The sequence below is a fragment of the Caretta caretta genome, chromosome 10 (genome assembly GCF_965140235.1).
Source record: "Caretta caretta isolate rCarCar2 chromosome 10, rCarCar1.hap1, whole genome shotgun sequence".
Classification (NCBI taxonomy): domain Eukaryota; kingdom Metazoa; phylum Chordata; order Testudines; family Cheloniidae; genus Caretta; species Caretta caretta.
In genome coordinates, this window is record NC_134215.1 from 8,045,884 (window position 1) to 8,069,480 (window position 23,597).

At 50.8% G+C, this 23,597-nt stretch overlaps 1 protein-coding gene and 1 long non-coding RNA gene across 2 annotated transcripts in view; one reads left to right on the forward strand and one right to left on the reverse strand.

Moving 5' to 3' along the window:
- LOC125644414 (uncharacterized) overlaps positions 1–23,597 on the forward strand; it is a 42,817-nt gene that overhangs the window by 17,900 nt on the left and 1,320 nt on the right. The window contains exon 4 of the long non-coding RNA XR_012664255.1: positions 16,734–17,462. This is a non-coding gene — a long non-coding RNA (uncharacterized LOC125644414). The remainder of the gene's footprint in view (positions 1–16,733; positions 17,463–23,597) is intronic.
- NT5M (5',3'-nucleotidase, mitochondrial) lies at positions 1,563–15,971 on the reverse strand. The gene is made up of 5 exons (XM_048868341.2): positions 15,069–15,971; positions 11,488–11,588; positions 10,680–10,740; positions 8,933–9,047; positions 1,563–7,883 (listed from the first exon to the last, which is right to left on the reverse strand). The coding sequence occupies exons 1-5, from the start codon at positions 15,348–15,350 to the stop codon at positions 7,726–7,728; spliced, it is 717 nt and encodes a 238-aa protein (XP_048724298.1). The 5' UTR covers positions 15,351–15,971; the 3' UTR covers positions 1,563–7,725.

A 23,597-nucleotide genomic window follows, 5' to 3' on the forward strand; every position in this document is an offset into this window, starting at 1 on the left:
TATAAGCAGGGCACGGTAGCATTTGTCAAGGTCAGAGAGATGGTGTTGCAGCGGATGAGATCATAGAATCACAGAATATCAGCGTTGGAAGGGACTTTAGGAGGTCATCTAGCCCAAAGCAGGACCAATCCCCAACTAAATCATCTCAGCCAGGGCTTTGTCAAGCCTGACCTTAAAAACCTCTAAGGAAGGAGATTCCACCACCTCCCTACGTAACCCATTCCAGTGCTTCATCACCCTCCTAGTGAAAAAGTTTTTCATAATATCCAACCTAGACTTCCCCCACTACAACTTGAGACCATTGCTCCTCGTTCTGTCATCTGCTACCACTGAGAACAGTCTAGATCCATCCTCTTTGGAACCCCCTTTCAGGTAGTTGAAAGCAGCTATCAAATCCCCCCTCATTCTTCTCTTCCGCAGACTGTTTCTTTTGGCTGCCTGGAAGGATAGAAAAGACTGTATCCTAAGGTACCTCTACACTTATGCCGGTGTGTGGAGAACAGACGCCGCACACGCAGCTAGCCCGGGTAAAAACAGCACCACTTAGGTGAACAGAGTGCCCCTACGTGCCTTAGCCCTGCTAGAGTATATGCCCTACTCAGCTCTCTACGCACCCAAGTCGTGCCCCCCATGTCTACACTGCTGGTTTTAGCAGGGTCATGTCCTACTGTCTCCCGGCTGCCAGAGCCTTTCCCCACTGCCTCCCCTTGCCGGAGCCTTTCACTGCTGTGGGTTGCTATGCTGTAGTTACAAGCGTGGAAGTAGCCTGCCTTTTACTGCTGCGTGTAGCCACATGTACCCTACAAGCGTAGGCAAGATCCGAGAAATGTAATGCAGGAAGACCTGGCAAGATTTAGACCACCTGCAAGTGAGGACCTAGAGTGCGGTCTGAGCTGAAGATGATGTCCGTGTTACACCCCCTCAGTGACAGGCAGGGATGGTGGTGGTGTCCACCTTGAAGGAGGTAGCAGGGAAGGCTTGAGAGGAAAGATTAAGAGCTATTAAGGATTCCTGGAAACCTTTATCTGCACGCACTCTGTAGAACAGTCTTGCCTGAGCCAGCTCCTCAGCTGGTGTAAATGCGCTGACATCAGGGGTGCTACGCCAACTTACACCAGCTCAGGATCTGGCCCTGGGAAACTCATGAGCAATGCAGGTTTCTTGTGGCTGGCAGAAGTTGGGGCCGATTGGATAGCATAGCCCACTGAGCTGCGGGGCAGATGGGGTTCCAGCAAAAGGAGGCACAACTGCCACAAGGATAATGGGTGCTGCACCTGCTTATGCCAGGGTTCAAGTTGCCCCAAGAGGTTCAGGTCCATGTACGACAAGAGGGGCTTGTCTCTCTTGCTCCACGTCTCTCCCCACATCTCTCCCATGCACTGAGAAGGATTTGGCCCACGGAAAGGACAGGGTTGAGTCTTTCCTGCTCCTTGGTTAGGGCTGGACTTGGGCATCCTAGAGGTCCCTTTGCACTCCTGTCCCCTATAGATCCCATAGTGTCGGGTGGTTGATACACAACAAGAACCAGGTTTATGCATCCATTCATACACAGACACCTTACATTTGTTTTCACATCCCTTTTATATCATTTCTCTCAGCCCCAAAACATGAAACTGACAAATCTCCAACATAACCAAGGCAAGACACCTGCATACACCCATGGGCCCTACAGTGGGGCCTCACGGCTAGGCTAGCTGGCTTTGACTTGAAGCACCTGGGGCCTGATTCTGATCTCACCTCCTGCAGTGCCACTCCATTTACTACAGTGACTGACACCAGTGTACAGGAGATAAGAATCAGACCCATGGAGCCTGATCTTGGCTTCCCACTCATTTTACACCCCTGCAGTATTGCTGACTTCAGGGGATACTCCTTACCCTGGTGTAAGCGAGAGCAGAATCTGGCCCTTAGGACAGGGGCCTGGAGCCAGTCACTGGAGCTAGCTGGTGATAACAAGGGCTGGTAATGCCCAGGAACATACTTCTCAAAGCTAAAATGGGTTAATGGGCACATTCAGCCTTCGGTGACATCCCCTCGATTCCACTATCTCTGCTCCCCTGGGAATGGACTAACCTCGTTTTAATCTCATTACTTGTTCTATTTAATTAGGGATGCTGAGCCTGAAGAGTAAAAAGCCCTATCTCAAATCTAATTTTCTCTTTAAAGTGAATTTAGCGCTGCACTGAGAGCCGTGATGGCTGGGCTCTGATATCTAGCCACAGCACTAATACATCCTTCCTCCATGCTGCCACCTCAGTCCTGGCTACCGCCACGACGGGTGAGGGGAGTTCCGTCCCCGGGGCACAGTCAAACCTTGGCGCCTGCTAACAAGGGAGTGGCTAAGCTCGCGGCTTCCGTGATGTGGACACTTGTCCGTCGGGACTGAGCCCACCACCCTTCAGAGAGTAACTGTTTAATAACTGCCAAGATGGGGTCCATTGACCAGGACACCCTGAAGGAGAACTCCCCCCTCCTCTCTCTCTTCCTCCAATTCAGTCAAATCAACACAAGGGCTACTGCTCAGTGCCCTGTCAGCCTGGGAGCGGAACAACCACCAACTCACCCATGAGCCGCACTATTACCCTTTAGTTTTACAAGCAAATCCCATTTCTCATCGTGTGCAACAGACTCTCTGGTGCCTCGCGGAGCAGCTAGGCCCTGAAGCAAGTCCTTCCATATGTCTCCACCACCAGCTTTGGGATCAGGCTCATGCTGTATTTTTCAGGCAGCTAAAACCTTCCAGATTCTGGCCTCGCTCCTTATCGCTCCCTGGGATGTGCCAGACTGGCCCAGATGGCCACCACCTGTCATGTTTCCTCATTTCAGTAGGCTAGAAGAGGATGTTTTGCCCACTCAGTCTCTCCATGTACAGCAGCTGTATCCAGTAGACACCCCATAGGATACGCACAATATGTTATACACCCACCCACCACTGGTGACTAGAAATGGGAAAAACAAATGTCTCTGGATTTCAGCAGGTGTGGTCCTGACCCATCTCTGTTGACGTCCAGGGAACTGAGAAGCATTTGCTGTAAAGATCAGCATTTTCACAACACCCTTGGATTGGGCCCCAAAACGGTCATCTGGCCCCAATTTGATTCCTGCGCCTATCCGAGAGGAAGCACATCATTAATGATAAATTACAGAGCATGTTCTGACTGGGGCTCTCAAAGCACATGACGTTATCCCGCTCCTCCTCACAGTATCCCTGTGAAGTAGGTGGGATTATCCAAATTTTACAGATGAGGAAACTGAGGCACAGAATGGGTAAGTGATTTGCTTAAGGTCATATGGCGAGTCTGTGGCAATGATGCTCCGATATCCCGGTACCAAACCCTAGACAAACAGACAGAACTAGGAAGACAACCCAGGAGTCCTGACAACCAGTTCCATAATGTAACCAGGAGATTGCATTGCCTACCTCCCTGTTGTATGATACGTACCTCTCTGCCAAAACAGGAAGTGGCCTCCTACCAGCCCTATTTCCGTTCACGGGGATTCCATCGAATGGGCTGGAACGTAGTTGCCAAAAGAAAGCAGCAGTGGTCGGTAACATGTTGCTTGTGCCACATGACCCTTCTCCAGAGTAATCTGAGCCCTGGAGGTAAAATCGCTCCTCTATCACGGTTAGTATGGTACCAGGAATATTAAAACCCTATTTTATATAAACTGCAATGACAACAAAATTGAATATTTAGTGCAAGGATCCCGGGTGGATCTGTTATACACTGTAAATCTAAAAAAACCGCTTCTCTGCATCTCAGTTGAGCAAAACAATGTAACCATTTTAAAGACCAAATCCTCAACTGGTGTAAATTGGCCTTGTTTCCCTAACATCACTGGCTATGCTGATTTACGCACCTGAGGATATGGTCCAAACAGTTCAGCTTATAGCCAGGGGTGGATGGGGGTGTGCGCGTTATGTGTGTGAGAGAGAAGAATAACAGGGCTGTTAGCCCTGGAAACACATCTTCCCCTGCCAAGTGCCGGCACTGTAAAACAGGACCAACCTGATTTCACTCTTAATATTATGTCCTCAAAAGTGGAAAAAATAACCAACCAATGAGAAAGCAAAGTCACACTCGCAGCTAGGGCCATAATGCTGAATAGCAGCTGTAACCCCGAGTAAGCTCTGTCCTCCCCCTAGGAACCCCTTCCAGACAACAGCATTACCCAGAGGGGTGGAGGGGACTGGGAGGGAGAACTGGGACAATTAACAAAACAAACACAGTGCTGAAAAAAATGTAATGCCCTCGGAGGGTGTGGTACACCAGCTACGTCCGTCTGCCGCCCGTCGCTGCTAAAGGGCTGCTCGGACTGAGCAACAGCTGTCTAGACCTTGCTGGGCCCCAGGCCGCTACAATACCCATTTGATCACCCCAGGCATGTACACAGTGGTTTAAATTTTAAGGCAGCCCTTCCAGTCTGTAACACACACAAGCTGGACCAAACCCTGCAGCCCTCCCTCAGGCAGAACGCCCACTGCAGACAGGGGCTCAAACCCCGGGAGACGTGAGCGTTCGCAATCCCCAAGCAGCAGTTATGGCTCCCCACGACAGCTTGGGGTTTGGCCCCAGTGGTAAAAGCTGAGGAAGGGCAAAATCCTGAAGCACCATCTTTGTTCAGTGCAATGTCCAGGTCCTACAGATCTCGGCAAGAGCTTAACGCCAACCGCGCAGTAATCAGGGAAACAGCTTTTTCATGCACCATGTGGTTTCAGGCTTTACCTGCTTTTTACAGCTTTGCTAAGGAGAGAGGTTGGGAATCCAAATGTGTGAAGATTGATTGCAGGGAAGAGTGATTGCTGCAGGCAAAGGGCCAAGAGTTGCAAACACCTGGCGGCCCTCCTGCCTGGGAGCCTTTAGCTTAGGGGAACCCACAGGTCCCATTCTTGGGTGGTGGGGGGAGATTCTCCTTTTCATTGCCAAGAGTATTGTGTGGAATGCGCATGCTGGCTGGCCGGACTCTGCTGGCAGGAGGCAATGCCCGTGGGTCTCAGAAGTGGTAACCTACGCTCCGGACACAGAGCGGGATGAGCCTGGCAGAGGGAAGGGGCTTCCGAGGAGATCGTTCTGCACCACTTAACGAAGCCCCTCTCTGAAGGACAGCAGGCCTGTAGTAAAGGTCTGTGGTGTTGGCAGGGCCCTCTGCTTTCTGGATGTCTGATGGAGGGAGTAGAGATACCAACGAGCGCAGCCTTGAGCTTTTTGTTCTTCCAACTGCAATGGCAGGTTCTGTCCATTCTGCGGTGGATCTCCAATGCTGAGGCCCACCCAGGCTCTGGCTTTATCAATGTGTATGGTCACTGGGCCCTCCGAACTGTGCTTCTGGTCAATTATTTCAGTGCCAAAGAGCACACTCGGGCACCTGGTGATGAACTGTGGTTACCGCAATGTCTTTTAGCTTCGTTCCTCCACTCACCCTCTCTTCCCAATGTGTGTAGGAAATAGCCTACACACCTCAAAGATTTAGAGGCTGGCTGTTGTTCCAGCCCCTCCTCACCCCAAGAGGTACTGACGTATCCATTATACAAGCCGGGGCACAGGGAGACAAAGTGATTTGCCTGTAACTTGGATCATTGGAAGAGCCAGGACGAAAACCCATGAGTTCCTGGCTCCCCATCATGTGCTCAGGCTCAGGCTAGCCTCTTGGGCTAGATCATGCCTATTTCATCCACCTCTCTCTTCTCAGCCCCATTAGCTTGCCCATTCCTAATAGCCAGCCTATGGAGAAAGGATTAATGGGATGGCAGAGTCACTTGTTGGTGCTTCAGTTGAACAATGGTCGTTGATGTGCGGCACAGCTGTGAGAGGCATGCCAGTCGCGTGACACTGACTATCTCAACTCAAGGGGCTGCACTCGAGAGTTAACAGCTGAGACAGAGAACCCCAACCATCCCAGGAATAAAGTCTTGAGTAGGGGAGAAGAGCCTCCAAAACCACTGTGGGGGGAGGGGAAGTGATAGCCCATGGATAACTTCAAGCTAGTTAGGGGCTCCCCAATCTATTGCAGGCGCACTGGAACCATTTTTATAGTGGGGGTGCTGAGAGCCATTGAACTAAACTGTAAACCCTGTGTACAATGGAAACCACTTCAAGCCAGTGGGTGCGGCTTGTTCCAGTACCTATGATCTCTGGGGGAAGTAAATGTTGGGCCAGAGTTGTTGCCTCACTCATCTGGAATGAGGAAGCCCTAGGGAGGAGTTGCGAACGTTCATCTCCCCCTACAGTGACCCCCGCCAACGCACAGCCGCCATCCGAGCCCTTTCTAAAGACGGTGCTGCCGGGTTACATCCAAAATCAGTTTGAGCCCCTCGGCATCGCCGAGCTGATGCAGGTCCCTGATGATCAAAGTGGGGTTGCCCCTGTCCTCCAATCAGTAACGTGTCCCTGATTTTCACCAGCCCAGGTTGCAGGATAATTACATCCCCTGAATTTCAGGCATTGTTGTGTCGCTCTGTCAATGTTTGAGGAAGATGGGTCGTGACAGAACCATACTACACCAGCTTGGGAGGAGGCTACTTTGATAAGAGTAGGTTGAGTTTAAAGGAATGTTTCAGGGGGAACCCCCCAGAATCCTAAAGCTGGCCCTGTCTACACTCCCCTCACCCGACACTACTGCCAGAGCCATGGTGGGGGCGGGAACGCCATCCTCGGCATATTGATGCTGGGCCAGTCTTCTTGCAGCCTGATCACATGGGTACTTAGCCATGGCCTGGATCTTGCTATCTCATGCCACATGCAGCACAGCTGAGCCAGCGTACAGGCTGCCCACTCTGAATGTTGACCCTTCCCCTTTGAGGCCGTGGCTGCTCTCTGGTCGCTGCCACTGTCAATCTTGCGTGTTGCATTTTTGCAGAGTCCTCCTTACCCCTTGGGACAGGCAGGAGAGTCGGAGATTCTGTGCGGTGGCCCTCTGAGGAGACCTTTCCCTTGGACTCTATTTGTGACCGATGTGCACTCTTGGCTGGAGGGGATCGTGCCCCCCAGCACCTCGTTTCACAATGTTCCTCCATGCGCTCCTGCAAGGCAGTCCCGGCAGGCACAGTCACAGCTGTGAGGAAAAGCGAACGCTGCTGCACGAAGATGCTCCCCTTGGAGTGGTGACAGCAGGTGAGCCAAAGAATGAAGAAGAGGCAGGCTGGGGACTGAGGGAAGGGAACACCACTCCTCTGTGTCAGGATGGGTGGAGGAGGAAGGATGTTGACAGTCCTCTAGGGCAAACCCTAGGGCAAACAGTCCTCTAGGGCAAACTGCTGATCCAGTGCTCCAACTCAGTGTAGATAGGGGGGGCGGGTATTCCAAAGTTAATCCGCACCACGGTCCAGGGGACGCCGGGTAATGAGCTGAGAGGTGAGTCCATCAGAGACACTACATTTGGTGTCACCAGATGCCAGTACTAAGGTGCCACTGAGTTATATAGAGCTGGGTGCAAAGAGGACACACAGTAGACAGGGCTTCCTGTAGTGGCATGGGCCCAGAATCCTTCTGTTGCTTCACGGCGGCCCAGTCACACATGGCCCAGTGGCCTCTAGCTTAATGAACACGATCCCCCTTTGGCCCTGTTCTCTGGGGTTGGTGCTGCTGCGATCACTCCCCGCCAGGGCCCCTCTCCTTACTCTGCCCAGCAAAATTGTCTGTCTGTGGGTTTCAGCCCAGAGCTGGACACCACAGAGCGCACCGAGGCGCCATTCAGCTAAGGGGGCAGCCTCAGGGGCCTGTCGCTTTATATGGCCCAGCTGTGCAGTGGCCGCTTGCTGTCCAGGATCGCCCTCCAGTTCTCGGCCCACGATTGGAGCCTCCTGCTGGGGGGCTGCAGCTGCAGGTGCTTATTGTGACAGGCTGTGAAGAGAACGTGCTCCCAGCTGGGGTTCGGCTCGGCTCCTGAAAGACAGGAAGAGCAAAGCGGCTCAGGGAGGGGCCTTCGAGCACCATCACGACCCTGCAGGAGGCTCTGGGTCCGTGTGTTGATGTTGTACTTCCAGCAACCTGGGATCTCATCAGAGATGGGCCCATGTCCAACCCCATCTAGCTCGGTATGGCCCTGGTCCTCCTTGCTGTGGTATCCGCACAACTCGCAGTCGCTAACGGACTTCATCCTCACAACTCTCGGGGAGGTAGGGAAGTGCGGATCCCCATGTAATGGTCAGGGCAATGGAGGCACAGGGAAGATTAGGGACTTCTCTGCACAGTAAATTAGTCTGCACCAGTGGGGTGTCAATTCTAGGGCGCAGTAGCGTGTCACACACTAACTGGCCTGGGGGGGACCCTGCTGGTGTGCACTAACAGTTTCCTAGTGCACAGTAAAGCTGTACTGTTTGAAACGGGACCACATCAACGTGCACTAGGGAACTATTAGTGCGCACCAGCAGGGTCCACATGGGCCAGTTAGTGCACGACAGGCTAGTGCACACTAGAATTGACACCTTGCAGGTGCAGACTAATGCACCCTGTAGACAACCCCTAAGAGACTTGCCCAAGTTCCCAAAGGGAGACTGTGGTTGAACCAAGAACTGAACCCAAGTCTCTTGAGTCTCAGCCCACTGTCCCACTCACTAGACTTGCCCATCCACACCTTGGGGAGGCTCAGCTCTGAATCCGGATTTCCCTGCTAGACCCTCTCTCCACCCTGGGCTGACCCAGAACCAAATGCCCCTGGGCTCTAAGAAAATGCCGATCCAATCTCTGGCAGGCATCAGCAGTGCAAGGAGTTTTGGCAGCTCTTGCTCAATAATAACAGCCCGAAAAAACATTACAGCCAACGTAGCTGGGAGTACAGCAGGTGTACTTGAGCCCGACGTGCATAAGGCATTCAGCAATGGCCAAAAAGGTCCATAAAGAAGTAAACAAAACACATGGGCAGGGGAGCAACCCCAGTCTACCTGCCCCAGGAGTATCATACAGTTACCTTTACCGCGTCCAATCTCCCGTACCTGTAATATCTGATCTATCATCTATAAGCAGATCGCCAGAGATCACAGTTTTATCTCGCGTTAGGACGATCTGCTCCAGAAATTCTTGGCCAAAATGCTTCTCCACCCAGGCGTACTGGAAAGCAAGAGGGTGGTGCAGTTAGTGTGGCAGGTAGGGCAGGCTGGCTTCAGCAGCCGCATGGTCACCCGCTCAGATGAAAGGCAGCATCAAATACCAGGCGCAGAGCGCTTGACATTGGTTTGCTAGCGAAAGACAAAGGTAAGGAACGACAGGAGGCTCTGGGGGCAGGGGTGGGAGGACACCCTGCCAAGTACATTGTTCGAATTTGGGACAAACCTCAGTGAAACTGCTGAGGGTACCAGCCACCCTGGGTTTGGGATGAATGTAAGAAACAATAGAACCAAACCAAAGGCACTCGTCATTACATGTGAAGCCACTCAGGGAGCTGAGCTAAGTGAGTGGAGGGTTTTTCGCTGGGTATTACTTGGTGGACCATGGAGGTGTGTGCCTGTGTGGGAGGGAGAAGAACCAGCGAAGCAGAGAAAGAAGGCAGCAAAGAAGCACCAGACACAGCTACAGAGGCATTGGCTGCATGGCCCTGAGAAAAAGCTAAACGGAGAGCTTTTGAGCCAAGTTCCTGGCTATAGAAAGGGGCTTGGAGCTGAGAGCAAAGATACTGTCTCCTTCTATTTGATTCCTACTGTGTTCAGGGGAACAGGACTTTGTACGTTCTTATAAACAAACAGCATTGCATCAAATATACCTGACTCCATCAACGTCTCCTCCCGACAGAAACAGCCTGCAGGGTTCCTAACTATAGCTAACCACTGGGGCCAAAAGGGGTAACAGTATTAATGGCCCAGAAAGGACACTGATTTCCCTCCAATTTGCACCCAACATGGTCCCAGCTGTGCATCTCCTGTTTGTTCAGCTCACTCTCCACTTACTAACACCTGAGAAGTGTCTCATGCTTTAATCACCGATCATTTCTGGGATTGTGATGAAATGTAAAAACTAAGGTCCCACATGCTTATAATTATCATAGTGTCTGCCTGCCATAGCACTTTCCACCCAAGGAGTTCAGCACACTTCACAGACAGTAATTAGTTAAGGCCCCAATGCCTTCTGTGAGGTAGGCAAGAACCCACTCCCATTTTGCAGATGGGCAAACTGAGGTCAGCTGACTTCCTTAAGGCAGCATAGCAGGTCAGGGGCAGAGGCAGGACTAGAACACAGGCATCCTGGTTCCCCAGACCTGGACATTTGCCACAAGGCTATCCCTACTCTCATATGTGGTTACTGAAGATACCAAGGATTAGCCCTGCCAACCTATCCTTGGGTAATAGCTTTCTGCCTGTCTAAATTTCCCCTGCAGTTTGAATTGGAGAGCATATACTTCACTTCCTGTCCCAAACTGTTACATAGCGTCACTGTGCTCTGTCAGACAGCTGCCATATTCCATCTCAGAGGTGGCTGCATCCTAGAGGCGAATGAAGTGGTTCTGGTATATATAGCCTTTAGAGTGCTTTGGGATCATTTGGGAAGCACAAGACACAGGCGCTGACCTTGCAGTGTGATGGACCAAATGCTACGGAAGAGCTCTCCAGCGATAGGGGTGGGGCTGGAGAAACACACTGGCCAGCAAGAGATTTTACATTCCATGGGTGACACTTGTGCTTTGGGGCCCAGTCCCAGAGCTAGCCCACCCACCTCCACTCCGTTCCACACGGCTCACTCACTGCTTACCTTCTCATAAGCACAGTAGCGGTACTTCTTGATCGGGCTTGTGCAGATGAACACATCAGTGCTGCCGGGAAAAGAGAGAGAGAGCGCGAGAGTGGGGAACCGCACCAATTTAATTCCCTTTCCAGCTCTAAAAGCACCGTAGGATTCAAGACGTACCCCTAAATAGTCTGGTCGCTGCTACAGGGACACCAAGCCCTGACTGGAACTCGCCGCCATATACTGAACAGGGTTACACGAAAAAGCATTTCTGGTGAGTGGGCACTGAGGTAACTAACCCAGGCACACATCCGAGAGAGGGCACTAGGGAGGCAGACGCCAGGAGGGCTCAGGTGCTATAGCTTGCTTAGCAAAATCTCTGCTGAAACTATGGCTCCTACTTTAGGAGTAGGCAAAACCTGTAGACAGGTCCCAGGGAGGCCTAGATATTAGAACTGGAAATCTCCATTCATATGATGTTTATGCTCACTGACACGGAGCAAACCAGGACAGACTGTCTTGCCAAGTGCTTTGACCAATCTATGTGCACACACGTGTTTATTACGAACAAGAAGTGTTCTCTCCAGAGCTCTGCCAATGCAGCTCAATTCCCACCTAAAAGAAGTCCCACAACTGGAAAAGCAGAGGCGGCTCTAAATCGGATCAACAACTGCACCTAAGTACGTGAGGGCTTTACAGCAGACGCTAGGATCACATTAATTTTCACCCATTGGAATTTGAACCACCCGATCTCCAGCGGCGGAAGGCTAGAGCACAAATGCCCTGTGGCACTTAGACCCCCTCCCATCCACAACTGTGAACGTGTACTCACTTTTCCAACTTGGCCATTTGCTTCACGGCTTCCACAGCCCCTGGGATTGGATCCAGCTCAATGAAGAAATTCTTTGACTCCCATATGCTGATTGCTTTCTCCTGCAAGGGCAAACAACCCAGTTACTGTACTCTGGTCCTGCTCCTCTCCTCCCTGCCCTGGGTTGCCATGTGCATTTTCCCCCCCTGATGGCCCTTCACCTGGAAAGAAGATGGTAGGTGTTCAAGAGGCTGGCTGGGTCCGACAGCAGGTGTGAGAGAGGGTCCTGAACCAAAACTTGAATTCTCCCAAACCCTGGATCTGAATCTCATGACCCAGGTCCATCTGAAGCAGATTAGCTTCCCAAATCTGCTGTAATGCAGTGTTGTTCAGCATTGGGTGCTATGGGGACATTTGGTCTCCATGAAAGAATCTAAGGTAGTAACCAAAATGCCCCAATGGGGGCAAGGAATGCTACCCCTCTAACCTCAAGGGTCTGTCTAAAAAATACCAGTCAAGTGAGTTCCTGAGCAAGGCAAATTCAGCATGTGCCAGAGTCCCTGAGGACAAGGGCTTGAGCACTTCGTTATAACGCTGCCACGGAAAAAAGGGAGGCCTGAGGAAGGCAAAGTGTATGGAGCAGAATCCTGGGACAAGGGAGACCAGAGACCGGGAGCGGTCTGTAATTTACACCTCGTAGCTGGGTCTAGAGAGCAGGGTGTACTCAGTGCACCTGTAAGTCCTTGCACTGCCTTAAATTGCTAATGACATGTAGATTGTTAAGGAAAGCAGCCTTTTGTGGTCTCATGCTCAAAAACAAAAAGGTGGAAGGAGTGTGTTTCTGCACATCTAGCTTGTCTTTGCTGGGGGGTTGCTTCTTTTGGAAGTATTTGATTTGGATTTGATCAACTGTTCAGAGGAAGAGATCACAGAATCACATCTGCTCCAGAGCTACTGATCCAGGCAAGGGACTAGAAACATGCAAGCCAGGCCTAAATTAAAGAAAAATTCTATTTCCCCTGATTAAAAATAACATAGTGATGGCCTGCGCATAAAGATCCCAGCTTGAGCACTGAGATCCTTGGGCAATGGCAGCACGCTCAGCCCCAGCTGGAGGAACTGTTTTGCAACCCAACTGGAGCAATCTGGAAGCAGCCTTGAAATATTCTGAAGGCAGCTGTGCAATTAAGGATTTGTGATGACACATAGGCCCTGTGCTTCTTTGCTTGGGGCAGAATCAGAGGGGCAAAGGTGGCTTTAAGCCACTTTTGTGCTCTGGAGTATTTTGGGGTTGTCCAGGGGCTTCCTGGTTCTCTGTGTACGGTAGAGCTGCTCTCATACTCTACTTGCCCTGACCTATGGGCCATGGGAAACAGAGAATACTGCAGTGCGCGTCAGCCACACCCCTGGTTTCATCCTCACTGATGACCATGAATCTATAGTCGCAGAATTGTTTTGCCTGGATGTGGATCCTTTGGTGGAGGGGAGAAATGGGACATTCTGGAGGTCTCACCCATAAGCAATTGTCTTAACATGACAGGAGCAAGAGAAGGTTGAGTTCAGCTTAAGGGCTCGATTGTGGCTTTGTCATGAACCCCAAGCACTGGGCAGCAGGCTGTTCCACTTCCCCTCGAGCAGATCAGAAGGCAAGGTGTGAATCCGGGAGCCACATTTTGCCTTCCAGATTCCCCTTTGCTCTCAGGGAGAAGTACCATGTGTCAGGCCTATATCTAGCTATGCTAGCCTGTGCATTGGGTGGTGGCAGAGCCAAGGGTTTGCCCCCTCACCACCTTGTCCACTCCCACCCTCTTGCATGGTGGATGTAATGATCCAGCTTCCAGCACTGCTACCTGCGATCTAGGTCTCTAGTGTCATGCATGGGAGCACAGAGGAGCCTTAAATCCCCTATACTCCCTTGCACAGCTGGGCCACAATCTACCCTAAGCATTAATTGCTCAGTGCTGGAGAGCACCAAAGCAAAGTCCAGCCACCTGTCAGATACCTCGGTGCAGAATGTGGGAGGGCAGAACACACCCACTTAAAAGGGCGGGAGGGAGTAAACCAGAAATCCCATCACTCTGCTGCCCCAGGGAAGCTGAAGGGCAGCAGAAGACTCAAGTAGCACCAGTGGTTTGGAAACAATCCTTCTTACACACCTTAGTGCATGTTAAAAAAATAAAAAGTGAAGGCAACTCCTAGGGCTGCAATGCAGCCTGCCGAGAATCCCCCCGTCCATGTGAAAAGAGCAGTTACTGTAACAGGTTATTAAGTTAAAATAATGTTCACTGCAACTCAAACTACAGTGCATTATACCAGTGGGGTATAAAAGCTATAAATCATCGTTCTACAGCTGACATCCGGCACCAGTTCAGCAAAGCACTTACACACGTGCTTAAGTGCTTTGCTGTACTGGGGATGCAGGGGCTGGCTCTGCTCCCAAAGTCAATAGGAGGTTTACCACTACATTCAATGGGAGCAGAGCTGAGCCTTTAGTGAGGAAAAACACCTGCCAGATCATCTCATGCCAGGTCAGGATTGTTCTTGTGCTCAGTGCTCTGATTGATCTAGGTTTGAAAGTCCAAGGCCTCGAGATTCTACCACTTCCCTGGGGAGACTTTTCCCTGGTTTAATAGAGCTCACTGCTAAGATTTTCCTGATCTTCACCCAACATTTTCCTTTTCTTATTTGATCTTATTTATCCCCTGGAACTGTATAGAATCACCCCTTCCCCCAGGAATTAACACCCTTCCAATCTCTGTAGGCTATCAGGCTATAGGCATTTAGCTCTTTAACTCTTCCCTCCAAAGCTGATCCCCTCACAGCTCTCTGATCACTTTGGTTGCTCTTCTCTGAGCTCCCTCCAATTTGTCAATATCCTTCTGTTGATGTGGCCCGAAATGGAGCGCAGCATCCCGAATGCTGTTGCCAAAATACCATACAGAAACAGCCTGACTCCCTTTCTCCAATATCAACTGGGCACTGTCTGAAACCCAGGAGGAAATCATGGCCCCACTGAAGTTTTACCAATGACGTCCAGGATTTCACCCCAAGAGTTTGCAGGTTTTAACTGGAGTGATGTCTGTTAATGTGATGGATACAATGAGATAACCCAACACCATGAACACCCCTAAAGCCCAAGTTCTTGGGAACACATGGCAGTGGACAACCATTGCTGAAATCTCAGAAGAAATCACACTATCTTAAGAACATAAGAACGGCAACACTGGGTCAGACCAAAGGTCCATCTAGTCCAGTCTCCTGACTCTGGCCCTGCCAGATGCTTCATTCCCTCTGATCAAAATAGAAAGACAGCCTGCCGCAAGAATCTGCATTAAAATCCGCTTAATTTCAGGAGGAAAAAAAAAATCAACATTGAAACCCCAATATATACATTATTATTAATAATAATAACGATTTTAAGTATTATTAATTCTTATTGTAGCATGGAGGAGCCCCGACCAAGGATCAGGGCCTACGTTAGATGATGCACAGACAAATTAAGACAACAACCCCTGCCCACCAGAGTTTACAGTCTGTGTGTCAGACAAATAATGAAGAACAAAAATATAACGGGGGTGTGGGGGAGAAATCCATTAACTCACACTCAGCTCAGGTCTCAGCTGGCCATACTGCTCCGACACCCAGAAGCCCCTGCGATCCTCCAGGGCAATATACGGCTTCTCTGGGTACCTGGCCCTGAACTTCTTTAAGAATCCTCCTTCAAAGTCCGCCAGCACCCCATCCATGTCCACCAAGACGCGCAGGTGCCTGCCCCTGGCGCTGCACGACCTGGCTCCGGAGAGGGGAGCCCTGCCCAGCCCCAGCGCTGTGAAGGGGGCGCCGTGCCGGGTGTGTGGGTGCAGAAAGCGGCTCAGTGCAGCCATGGCTGAGCTGGGGGTGGGGTGGAGGGAGCGGATCAAGGGGCTATCATGACGGGCATCGCTGAACCTGGGGCCCAACCACCCCCACCCCAGGCCGGCCGCGAGGCTCCATCTCCCGCCGCCGCAACGCTACCGAGGGGAGCCGACTCCGGCCCAGGGCTCGAGCGGCGGCGGCGGGCTGGGGATCCTGGCGCAGAAGAAATTCCGCCCTCTCCGTCCGCTGCAGCTGCCCGCAAGCGGCCGCTAAGAGGAGGGGCCGGGCTGCCCCGGCCCCCGCAGCGCCGGGCACATCTGGCCCGCTGCGCGGGGCACGGCCGGGGCCAGGGAGCGCGGCGCGGGGCGCATCTGGCCCGCTGCGGGGAGGCGAGGCAGCGCGCCCTGCAAAGAGCCGCTGGCTGCCCAGCCCCGTCCCGAAGCAGCAAGCGGCGCCGGAGGAGGGTCGGGGCAGCGCGCCTAGGCGAGCCCGGCTCTTGCCCGTGGCCCTGCAGCCCAACCCGGCAGTGTTAGCCCCAGTTCCTCTTCCCAGGGACCGGCGGCCGCAGGCGCCGCCTTAAAGCGGCACCAGCCCAGGGGGAGCCGGGACTCGGCGCCAGGGGATCGTGGCGGCTTTAAGGCAGCTCCTGGAGCAAACCCCCCGCGGCCCCCATCCCATCTCTCGGCTCGCCCCCCACCCCCAGTGCAGAGCCCCTTCTCCGCGCCCCTCTGGGCTCAGCGGAGACCTGCCACCCAGGGCACCGCCCCTCGGGGGTCCTGGGGTGAGACTGCCTCCAGGCTGGCCCTGCCACCAAGCTGCCTTGTTCTCCAGCCTGCCTCCTGCTCCCTCGCCTTGCCCTCTACTAACTCACCCCTTCCTGCCTGCCCCCCCCCCCAGGGCAAGGCCCTGTTGTGCTTGGGCACATGCATATGTTGTGTGTTCAGTGGTCTCTCATAAGGGGGTAGCCGTGTTAAGTCTGTATCCACAAAAACAGCAAGGGGTCCGGTGGCACTTTAAAGACTAACAGATTTATTTGGGCATAAGCTTTCGTGGGGCTTATGCCCAAATAAATCTGTTAGTCTTTAAGGTGCCACCGGACTCCTTGTTGTTTTAGAGGTCTCTCGGTAACTCAGACAGTGATTTTTGGAAATAGAGCCTTAACGTTCAGTGTCTTATAGCTATCTTTAGCAATCCCTAGTGACACCTGGGGCTGGCATCTTATCAGACCCACCAACGTAAACAGGGCTGGTGCTTAGTGTTTAGATGGGAGACTCTAAAGAAAACCCCGAGGTGCAAAATGTGATCCCAACCTGCTTTCCCAAAGTCTGGGGATGTTTGGATCCAGGTTGATATTCAGGCTCAAACCTTTTTCTTCAGCATTTTCTATACCATGTTTCTTGGTCTAATTACAGGTACCAAATGGCCTCACACCTCCGGATCGGTCTCATCTCCTGCCTTGCATGGGGGCACACCCAATGTAGCACTCAAAAGGGAATGGCAGGGTTAGATTTACCTGTGCCCTGTCCCTTTAAGGCTTGAAGGTCTGCTGAGCTGAGGGGATCAAAGGGGACGGCTCTTGTTGCAGCAAGCTCTGTGTGCTCTGGAAGGACTGAGCTGCAATGAGGGCTTGTGCATTTAATACTGTTTAATAAAACTCCAACTTTAAAACTGCCCCTAGTCTGGGATTGTAATATTTGGTGAGCACAAGCAGAAGAGGCTGAATTGCAATGAACTGACCTCCCTGACAGAGGAACCTACCTAGAAGCTGCTGTCCACTGTTGCAGGAAAAGCTGCCACGGGAAATATAATTGTTTGCAAGCACTATGGCGGGGAGAGACTAGGAGCAGTGGTTTTCAGCCTGTGGTCTGCAGATCACTGGGGTCCCCAGACTATGTCTAAGGGCTCCAAGAAAGATTTTTATTACTATAGAACTGTGGTTTTCAACCATTGGTCCATGGACCACTGGGGCTTCGATCTGCAGACTATGTCTAAGATTTCCAAGGGGTCTGCACCTCCATTTTAAATTGTTTAAGGATCTTCAAATGAAAAAAGGTTGAAAACCATTGACTTAGGGGACCTACAGGTGGAGATAGGAGGACTTTCATACCAGCTAAAGGATGAGCATTTAAGAGAAATCTATGGCTCTGTCAAGGTTCCTCCCCCACTCTGAACTCTAGGGTACAGATGTGGGGACCTGCATGAAAAACCTCCTAAGCTTATCTTTACCAGCTTAGGTCAAAACTTCCCCAAGGTACAAAATATTACACCCGTTATCCTTGGAATGGCCGCTACCACCACCAAACAATTACTGGTTACTGGGGAAGAGCTGTTTGGACGCGTCTGTCCCCCCAAAATACTTCCCAAAACCTTGCACCCCACTTCCTGGACAAGGTTTGGTAAAAAGCCTCACCAAGTTGCCTAGGTGACTACAGACCCAGACCCTTGGATCTTAAGAACAATGAACAATCCTCCCAACACTTGCACCCCCCCTTTCCTGGGAAATGTTGGATAAAAAGCCTCACCAATTTGCATAGGTGACCACAGACCCAAACCCTTGGATCTGAGAACAATGAAAAAGCATTCAGTTTTTACAAGAAGACTTTTAATAAAAAATAGAAGTAAATAGAAATAAAGAAATCCCCCCTGTAAAATCAGGATGGTAGATATCTTACAGGGTAATTAGATTCAAAACATAGAGAATCCCTCTAGGCAAAACCTTAAGTTACAAAAAAGATATACAGACAGAAATAGTTATTCTATTCAGCACAATTCTTTTCTCAGCCATTTAAAGAAATCATAATCTAACACATACCTAGCTAGATTACTTACTAAAAGTTCTAAGACTCCATTCCTGTTCTGTCTCTGGCAAGAAGCACACAGACAGACCCAGACCCTTTGTTCCTCTCCCTCGTCCCAGCTTTTGAAAGTATCTTGTCTCCTCATTGGTCATTTTGGTCAGGTGCCAGCGAGGTTACCTTTAGCTTCTTAACCCTTTACAGGTGAGAGGAGCTTTCCCCTGGCCAGGAGGGATTTCAAAGGGGTTTACCCTTCCCTTTATATTTATGACACGCCCCCCAAATCTCAGCTAGGGTGAAACACTGGCTGGGATTTCTTCCTGGAGCTCTAGGAACAACAGAGTTAATGAGACACATGCATCTCTAAATATACTACCAAGTACATAAAGACTAACAATATTTTCCACATCTCAAGGACGATTTTAACCAGTTGATTCTGGGAAACTTTCACGGGAGAGTGCATCAGCCACTTTGTTAGAAGCTCCTGAGATGTGTTGGATGTCGAAATCAAAATCTTGGAGAGCTAAACTCCACCGAAGAAGTTTTTTGTTAGTTTCTTTGACGGTGTGAAGCCACTTTAGTGCAGCATGGTCGGTTTGCAGGTGGAAACGCCGTCCCCAAACATATGGGCGTAGCTTTTCCAGAGCTTAGACAATGGCATAACATTCTTTTTCAGTGACTGACCAGTTGCTTTCCCTCTTAGACAGTTTTTTGCTGAGAAACACTACAGGGTGGAATTCTTGATCAGGTCCTTTCTGCATTAAAACTGCTCCCACACCACGCTCGGACGCATCTGTGGTTACTAGGAACGGTTTGTCAAAGTCTGGGGCCCTTAGTACAGGGTCAGACATGAGTGTCGCTTTAAGCTTGTTAAAGGCCTTCTGACACTTTCCGGTCCACTGAACAGCATTTGGCTGTTTCTTTTTGGTTAGGTCTGTCAGTGGGGCAGCGATTTGGCTGTAGTGCGGTACAAATCGTCTGTAATAACCAGCCAAGCCTAAGAAGGATTGAACCTGTTTCTTTGACTTTGGGACAGGCCACTTTTGGATAGCATCCACTTTGGCCTGTAGGGGGCTGATAGTTCCTTGACCCACCTGGTGTCCAAGGTAAGTCACTCTGTTTAGGCCTATTTGACACTTCTTGGCCTTAACAGTTAGTCCTGCCTCCCTTATGCGCTCAAGGACTTTTTGTAGATGTTCCAGGTGGTCTGCCCAGGAATCCGAAAATATGGCCACATCGTCAAGGTAGGCGACTGCATATTCTCCTAATCCCGCTAGGAGACCATCTACAAGTCTTTGGAAAGTGGCGGGTGCATTTCGCAGCCCGAAAGGGAGTACATTAAATTCATACAGCCCGAGATGTGTGATGAAGGCTGACCTTTCCTTGGCAGATTCATCTAGCGGTACCTGCCAGTACCCCTTGGTTAAGTCCAAGGTAGAGATGAACTGGGCCCGTCCCAGTTTCTCTAATAGTTCATCTGTGCATGGCATTGGATAGTTGTCTGGGCGAGTTACAGCATTTAGCTTACGGTAGTCCACGCAAAAACGTATTTCCCCATCTGGTTTGGGAACTAGAACCACTGGAGATGCCCATGCACTTTCAGAGGGGCGGATTACCCCCATCTGTAACATATCCTGGATCTCCCGTTCTATAGCAGTTTTAGCTTGAGGAGACACCCGGTAAGGTTGGACCCTAATTGGGTGAGCATTACCTGTGTCAATGGAGTGGTATGCCCGTTCAGTCAGTCCTGGGGTGGCTGAGAACGTTGGCGCGTAGCTAGTGCACAGCTCCTGGATCTGCTGTTGCTGCATACGCCCAAGGGTCATGGAGAGGTTCACCTCTTCCACACCACCAGCACATTTCCCTTCGTAGTAAACACCTTCAGGCCACTCAGCGTCGTCTCCTCCCTGGGCTGTAAACTGACAAACCTTTAATTCTCTGGAATAAAAGGGCTTTAGAGAATTAATATGGTACACCTTAGGCTTTCGGTTGGAGGTGGGGAATGCTATGAGATAATTAACAGCTCCCAGGCGCTCCTGGACCGTGAATGGCCCTTCCCACGATGCTTCCATTTTATGGGCCTGGAGCGCCTTTAAGACCATGACCTGGTCTCCTACTTTGAAGGAACACTCTCTGGCATGTTTATCATACCAGGCTTTTTGCTCTTTTTGAGCATCCTGTAAGTTTTCTCTAGCAAGGGCTAAAGAGGTTCGGAGGGTGTTTTGTAGGTTGGTTACAAAGTCCAGAATGTTAGTTCCTGGAGAAGGTGTAAATCCCTCCCATTGCTGCTTCACCAACTGCAATGGCCCCTTAACCTCACGGCCATATACAAGTTCAAATGGGGAAAACCCTAAACTGGGATGTGGTACAGCTCTGTAGGCAAAGAGCAACTGCTGCAACACTAGGTCCCAATCATTGGAGTGCTCATTTACAAATTTACGTATCATGGCCCCCAAAGTTCCATTAAACTTCTCCACCATGCCATTTGTTTGATGGTGGTAAGGAGTGGCAACCAAGTGATTTACCCCATGAGCTTCCCAAAGGTTTTTCATAGTTCCTGCCAGGAAATTAGTCCCTGCATCTGTGAGGATGTCGGAGGGCCAACCTACCCTGGCAAAAATGTCTGCTAGTGCCTGGCACACACTTATAGCCCTGGTGTTGCTCAGAGCTACTGCTTCCGGCCATCGGGTGGCAAAATCCATGAAAGTCAGTATGTACTGCTTTCCTCTGGGTGTCTTTTTCGGAAAAGGACCCAGAATATCCACAGCTACTCGCTGAAATGGAACTTCAATGATGGGGAGTGGCTGGAGAGGGGCTTTGACCTGGTCTTGGGGTTTTCCCACTCTTTGGCACACCTCACAAGACTGGACATAGGTAGAAACATCCTTGCCCATTCCCTCCCAGTGGAATGACCCCCCCAAACGGTCTTTGGTCCTGTTCACCCCAGCATGGCCACTAGGGTGATCATGGGCTAAGCTCAAGAGCTTGGCCCGGTATTTAGTTGGAACTACCAACTGTCTCTGAGGATGCCAGTCTTCCTGGTGTCCACCAGAAAGAGTTTCCTTGTATAAAAGTCCTCTTTCTACAACAAACCTGGATCGATTAGAAGAGCTGAGAGGCGGTGGGTTGCTCCGTGCCGCCGTCCAAGCTCTCTGGAGGCTTTCATCTGCTTCCTGTTCGGTCTGGAACTGTTCCCTTGATGCTGGAGACATCAGTTCCTCATGGGATTGTGGACCTAGGCTTGGTCCCTCTGGAAGCGATATAGGGGATGGAGCTGTTTCTGTTGACTGTGAACCGCTCTCCGCTGGTGCACTATGTTGGGATTCAGGCTCCGGCTGAGCCTCTTGTGTAGGGTTATCGGCTGCTGCCAGTTCAGGTTCGGTGGGGCCCTCTGTTGTTGAGGTTGCAAGTACTGGATTCAGTGCTGACACGGGGTCTGGTGTTGGTTGTTCGGCTGGTTCCGGTTCTGGGACTGGTTCCGTCTGGGTCTCTGGGACTGGATCCACTACTGCTGTTGCAGACATTGGCCTGGGGTCCAGGTCCATCACCTCTGACTGGGTCCTGATAGAAGTTTCCGGAACAGAGCTAGGCCTCACGGCTTGTTTAGCCTGGCTGCGGGTGACCATTCCCACCCTCTTGGCCTGCTTCACATGATTGGCCAAGTCTTCCCCCAACAGCATGGGGATGGGATAATCATCATAGACTGCAAAAGTCCACATTCCTGACCAGCCCTTGTACTGGACAGGCAACTTGGCTGTAGGCAAATTGAAAGAGTTGGACTTGAAGGGTTGAATCGTCACTTGGATCTCTGGGTTGATTAAATTGGGGTCCACTAAGGAAGCATGGATAGCTGACACTTGTGCTCCGGTATCCCTCCACGCGGTGACCTTCTTCCCACCCACACTCACAGTTTCCCTCCGCTCCAAGGGTATCTGGGAGGTATCTGGGCCTGTGGACCTCTGGTGTGATTCCGGTGCAATGAACTGTAATCTGTTGGGGTTCTTGGGGCAGTTGGCCTTTACATGCCCCAGCTCGTTACACTTAAAACATCGTCCAGCTGACGGGTCACTGGGGCGAGGAGGGTTGCTGGAGAACGGGGTGGTGGGACGATAAGGGGTCTGGAGGGTTCTTTGGGAGGTAGGTGGGGCTTTGGGCGGCCCCCGGTAATAAGGTGTGGTCTGGGGTGGTCCCTTCTGGTCTCCGCTCCAACTGCGACCAGTTTTCTTCTTCTCTGCCACCTCCACCCATCTGGCTCCAATCTCTCCTGCCTCAATTACAGTTTTGGGTTTCCCATCTAGGATGTATCTTTCTATTTCCTCAGGAACACCCTCTAAGAATTGTTCCATTTGCATTAGGAAGGGCAAATTTACTGGAGATTCAACACTTGCTCCTGATATCCAGGCATCCCAATGTTTCACAATGTGGTAGGCATGTCGGGTAAATGACACGTCTGGTTTCCACCTTAGGGCTCTGAACCTCCGACGAGACTGCTCGGGTGTTATCCCCATTCTGACTCTTGCCTTGGATTTAAACAGTTCATACTTGTTCATGTGTTCTTTAGGCATTTCAGCTGCCACCTCAGCTAAGGGTCCACTGAGCTGCGGCCTCAGCTCTACCATGTATTGGTCAGTAGAGATGTTGTACCCAAGGCAGGCCCTTTCGAAGTTTTCTAAGAAGGCCTCAGTATCATCACCTGCCTTGTAGGTGGGGAACTTTCTGGGATGGGAAGTGGTACCTGGAGAAGGATTGCTAGGGTTTGTTGGTATATTCTGCTGGGCCTTTATCTTCTCCATCTCCTCCACATACTTCCTCTCTTTTTCCTTCTCCTCCAGTTCTTTGTCCCTTGCTTCCATAGCTCTCCTGTGAGCAGCCGCTTGGTGTTGTTCTGCTTCTCTCGCTGCCTCCCTTTCTTGTTCCTTCTTCAGCCGCATGAGTTCTATCTGTCTTTCATGTTCCCTTTGTCTTTCCTCAGCCTGAAATTTGGCTAATTCCAGCTGTAGTCGAGCTGAGGATTTGGTCATTCTAACCTCTCTGTTTTTAACTAACTTTACACCCGAGGTTTAGAAATAAACAAACAAAACTTGGCTGTAAAATTTTGCTGTGCTGCAATAGAATACCTATTCTCTGATAGTGATTGTCAGCCTACAGAAAAAGACAATTCCCTTGTCTCTGCTCTGGGCCCAAATTAAAGCAAAAAACCTCCAACTGCTTGGAAACCTGCTTACCCAGCCCAAAGAAAAAGCAAATGGGTAGAACACACACCCCCTATTTACTTTTAGGAAGAAAAGAAAAAAAAAAAAAAAAAAAACAATGGGTTGGAAGACTGTGAATTTCCCTGCAGGAGTTAAGTACCCTGCCTCCAGGCAAAAAAACCTGCAATTCACAAGATAATCCCCTTTTGTCTCTGCTTGGCCAAAGTTTCAAAGCTGCTTTCTGGACTTTCTTTCCAAAGAAAAAAAAATTTCCTTTTTAAACTCTGTA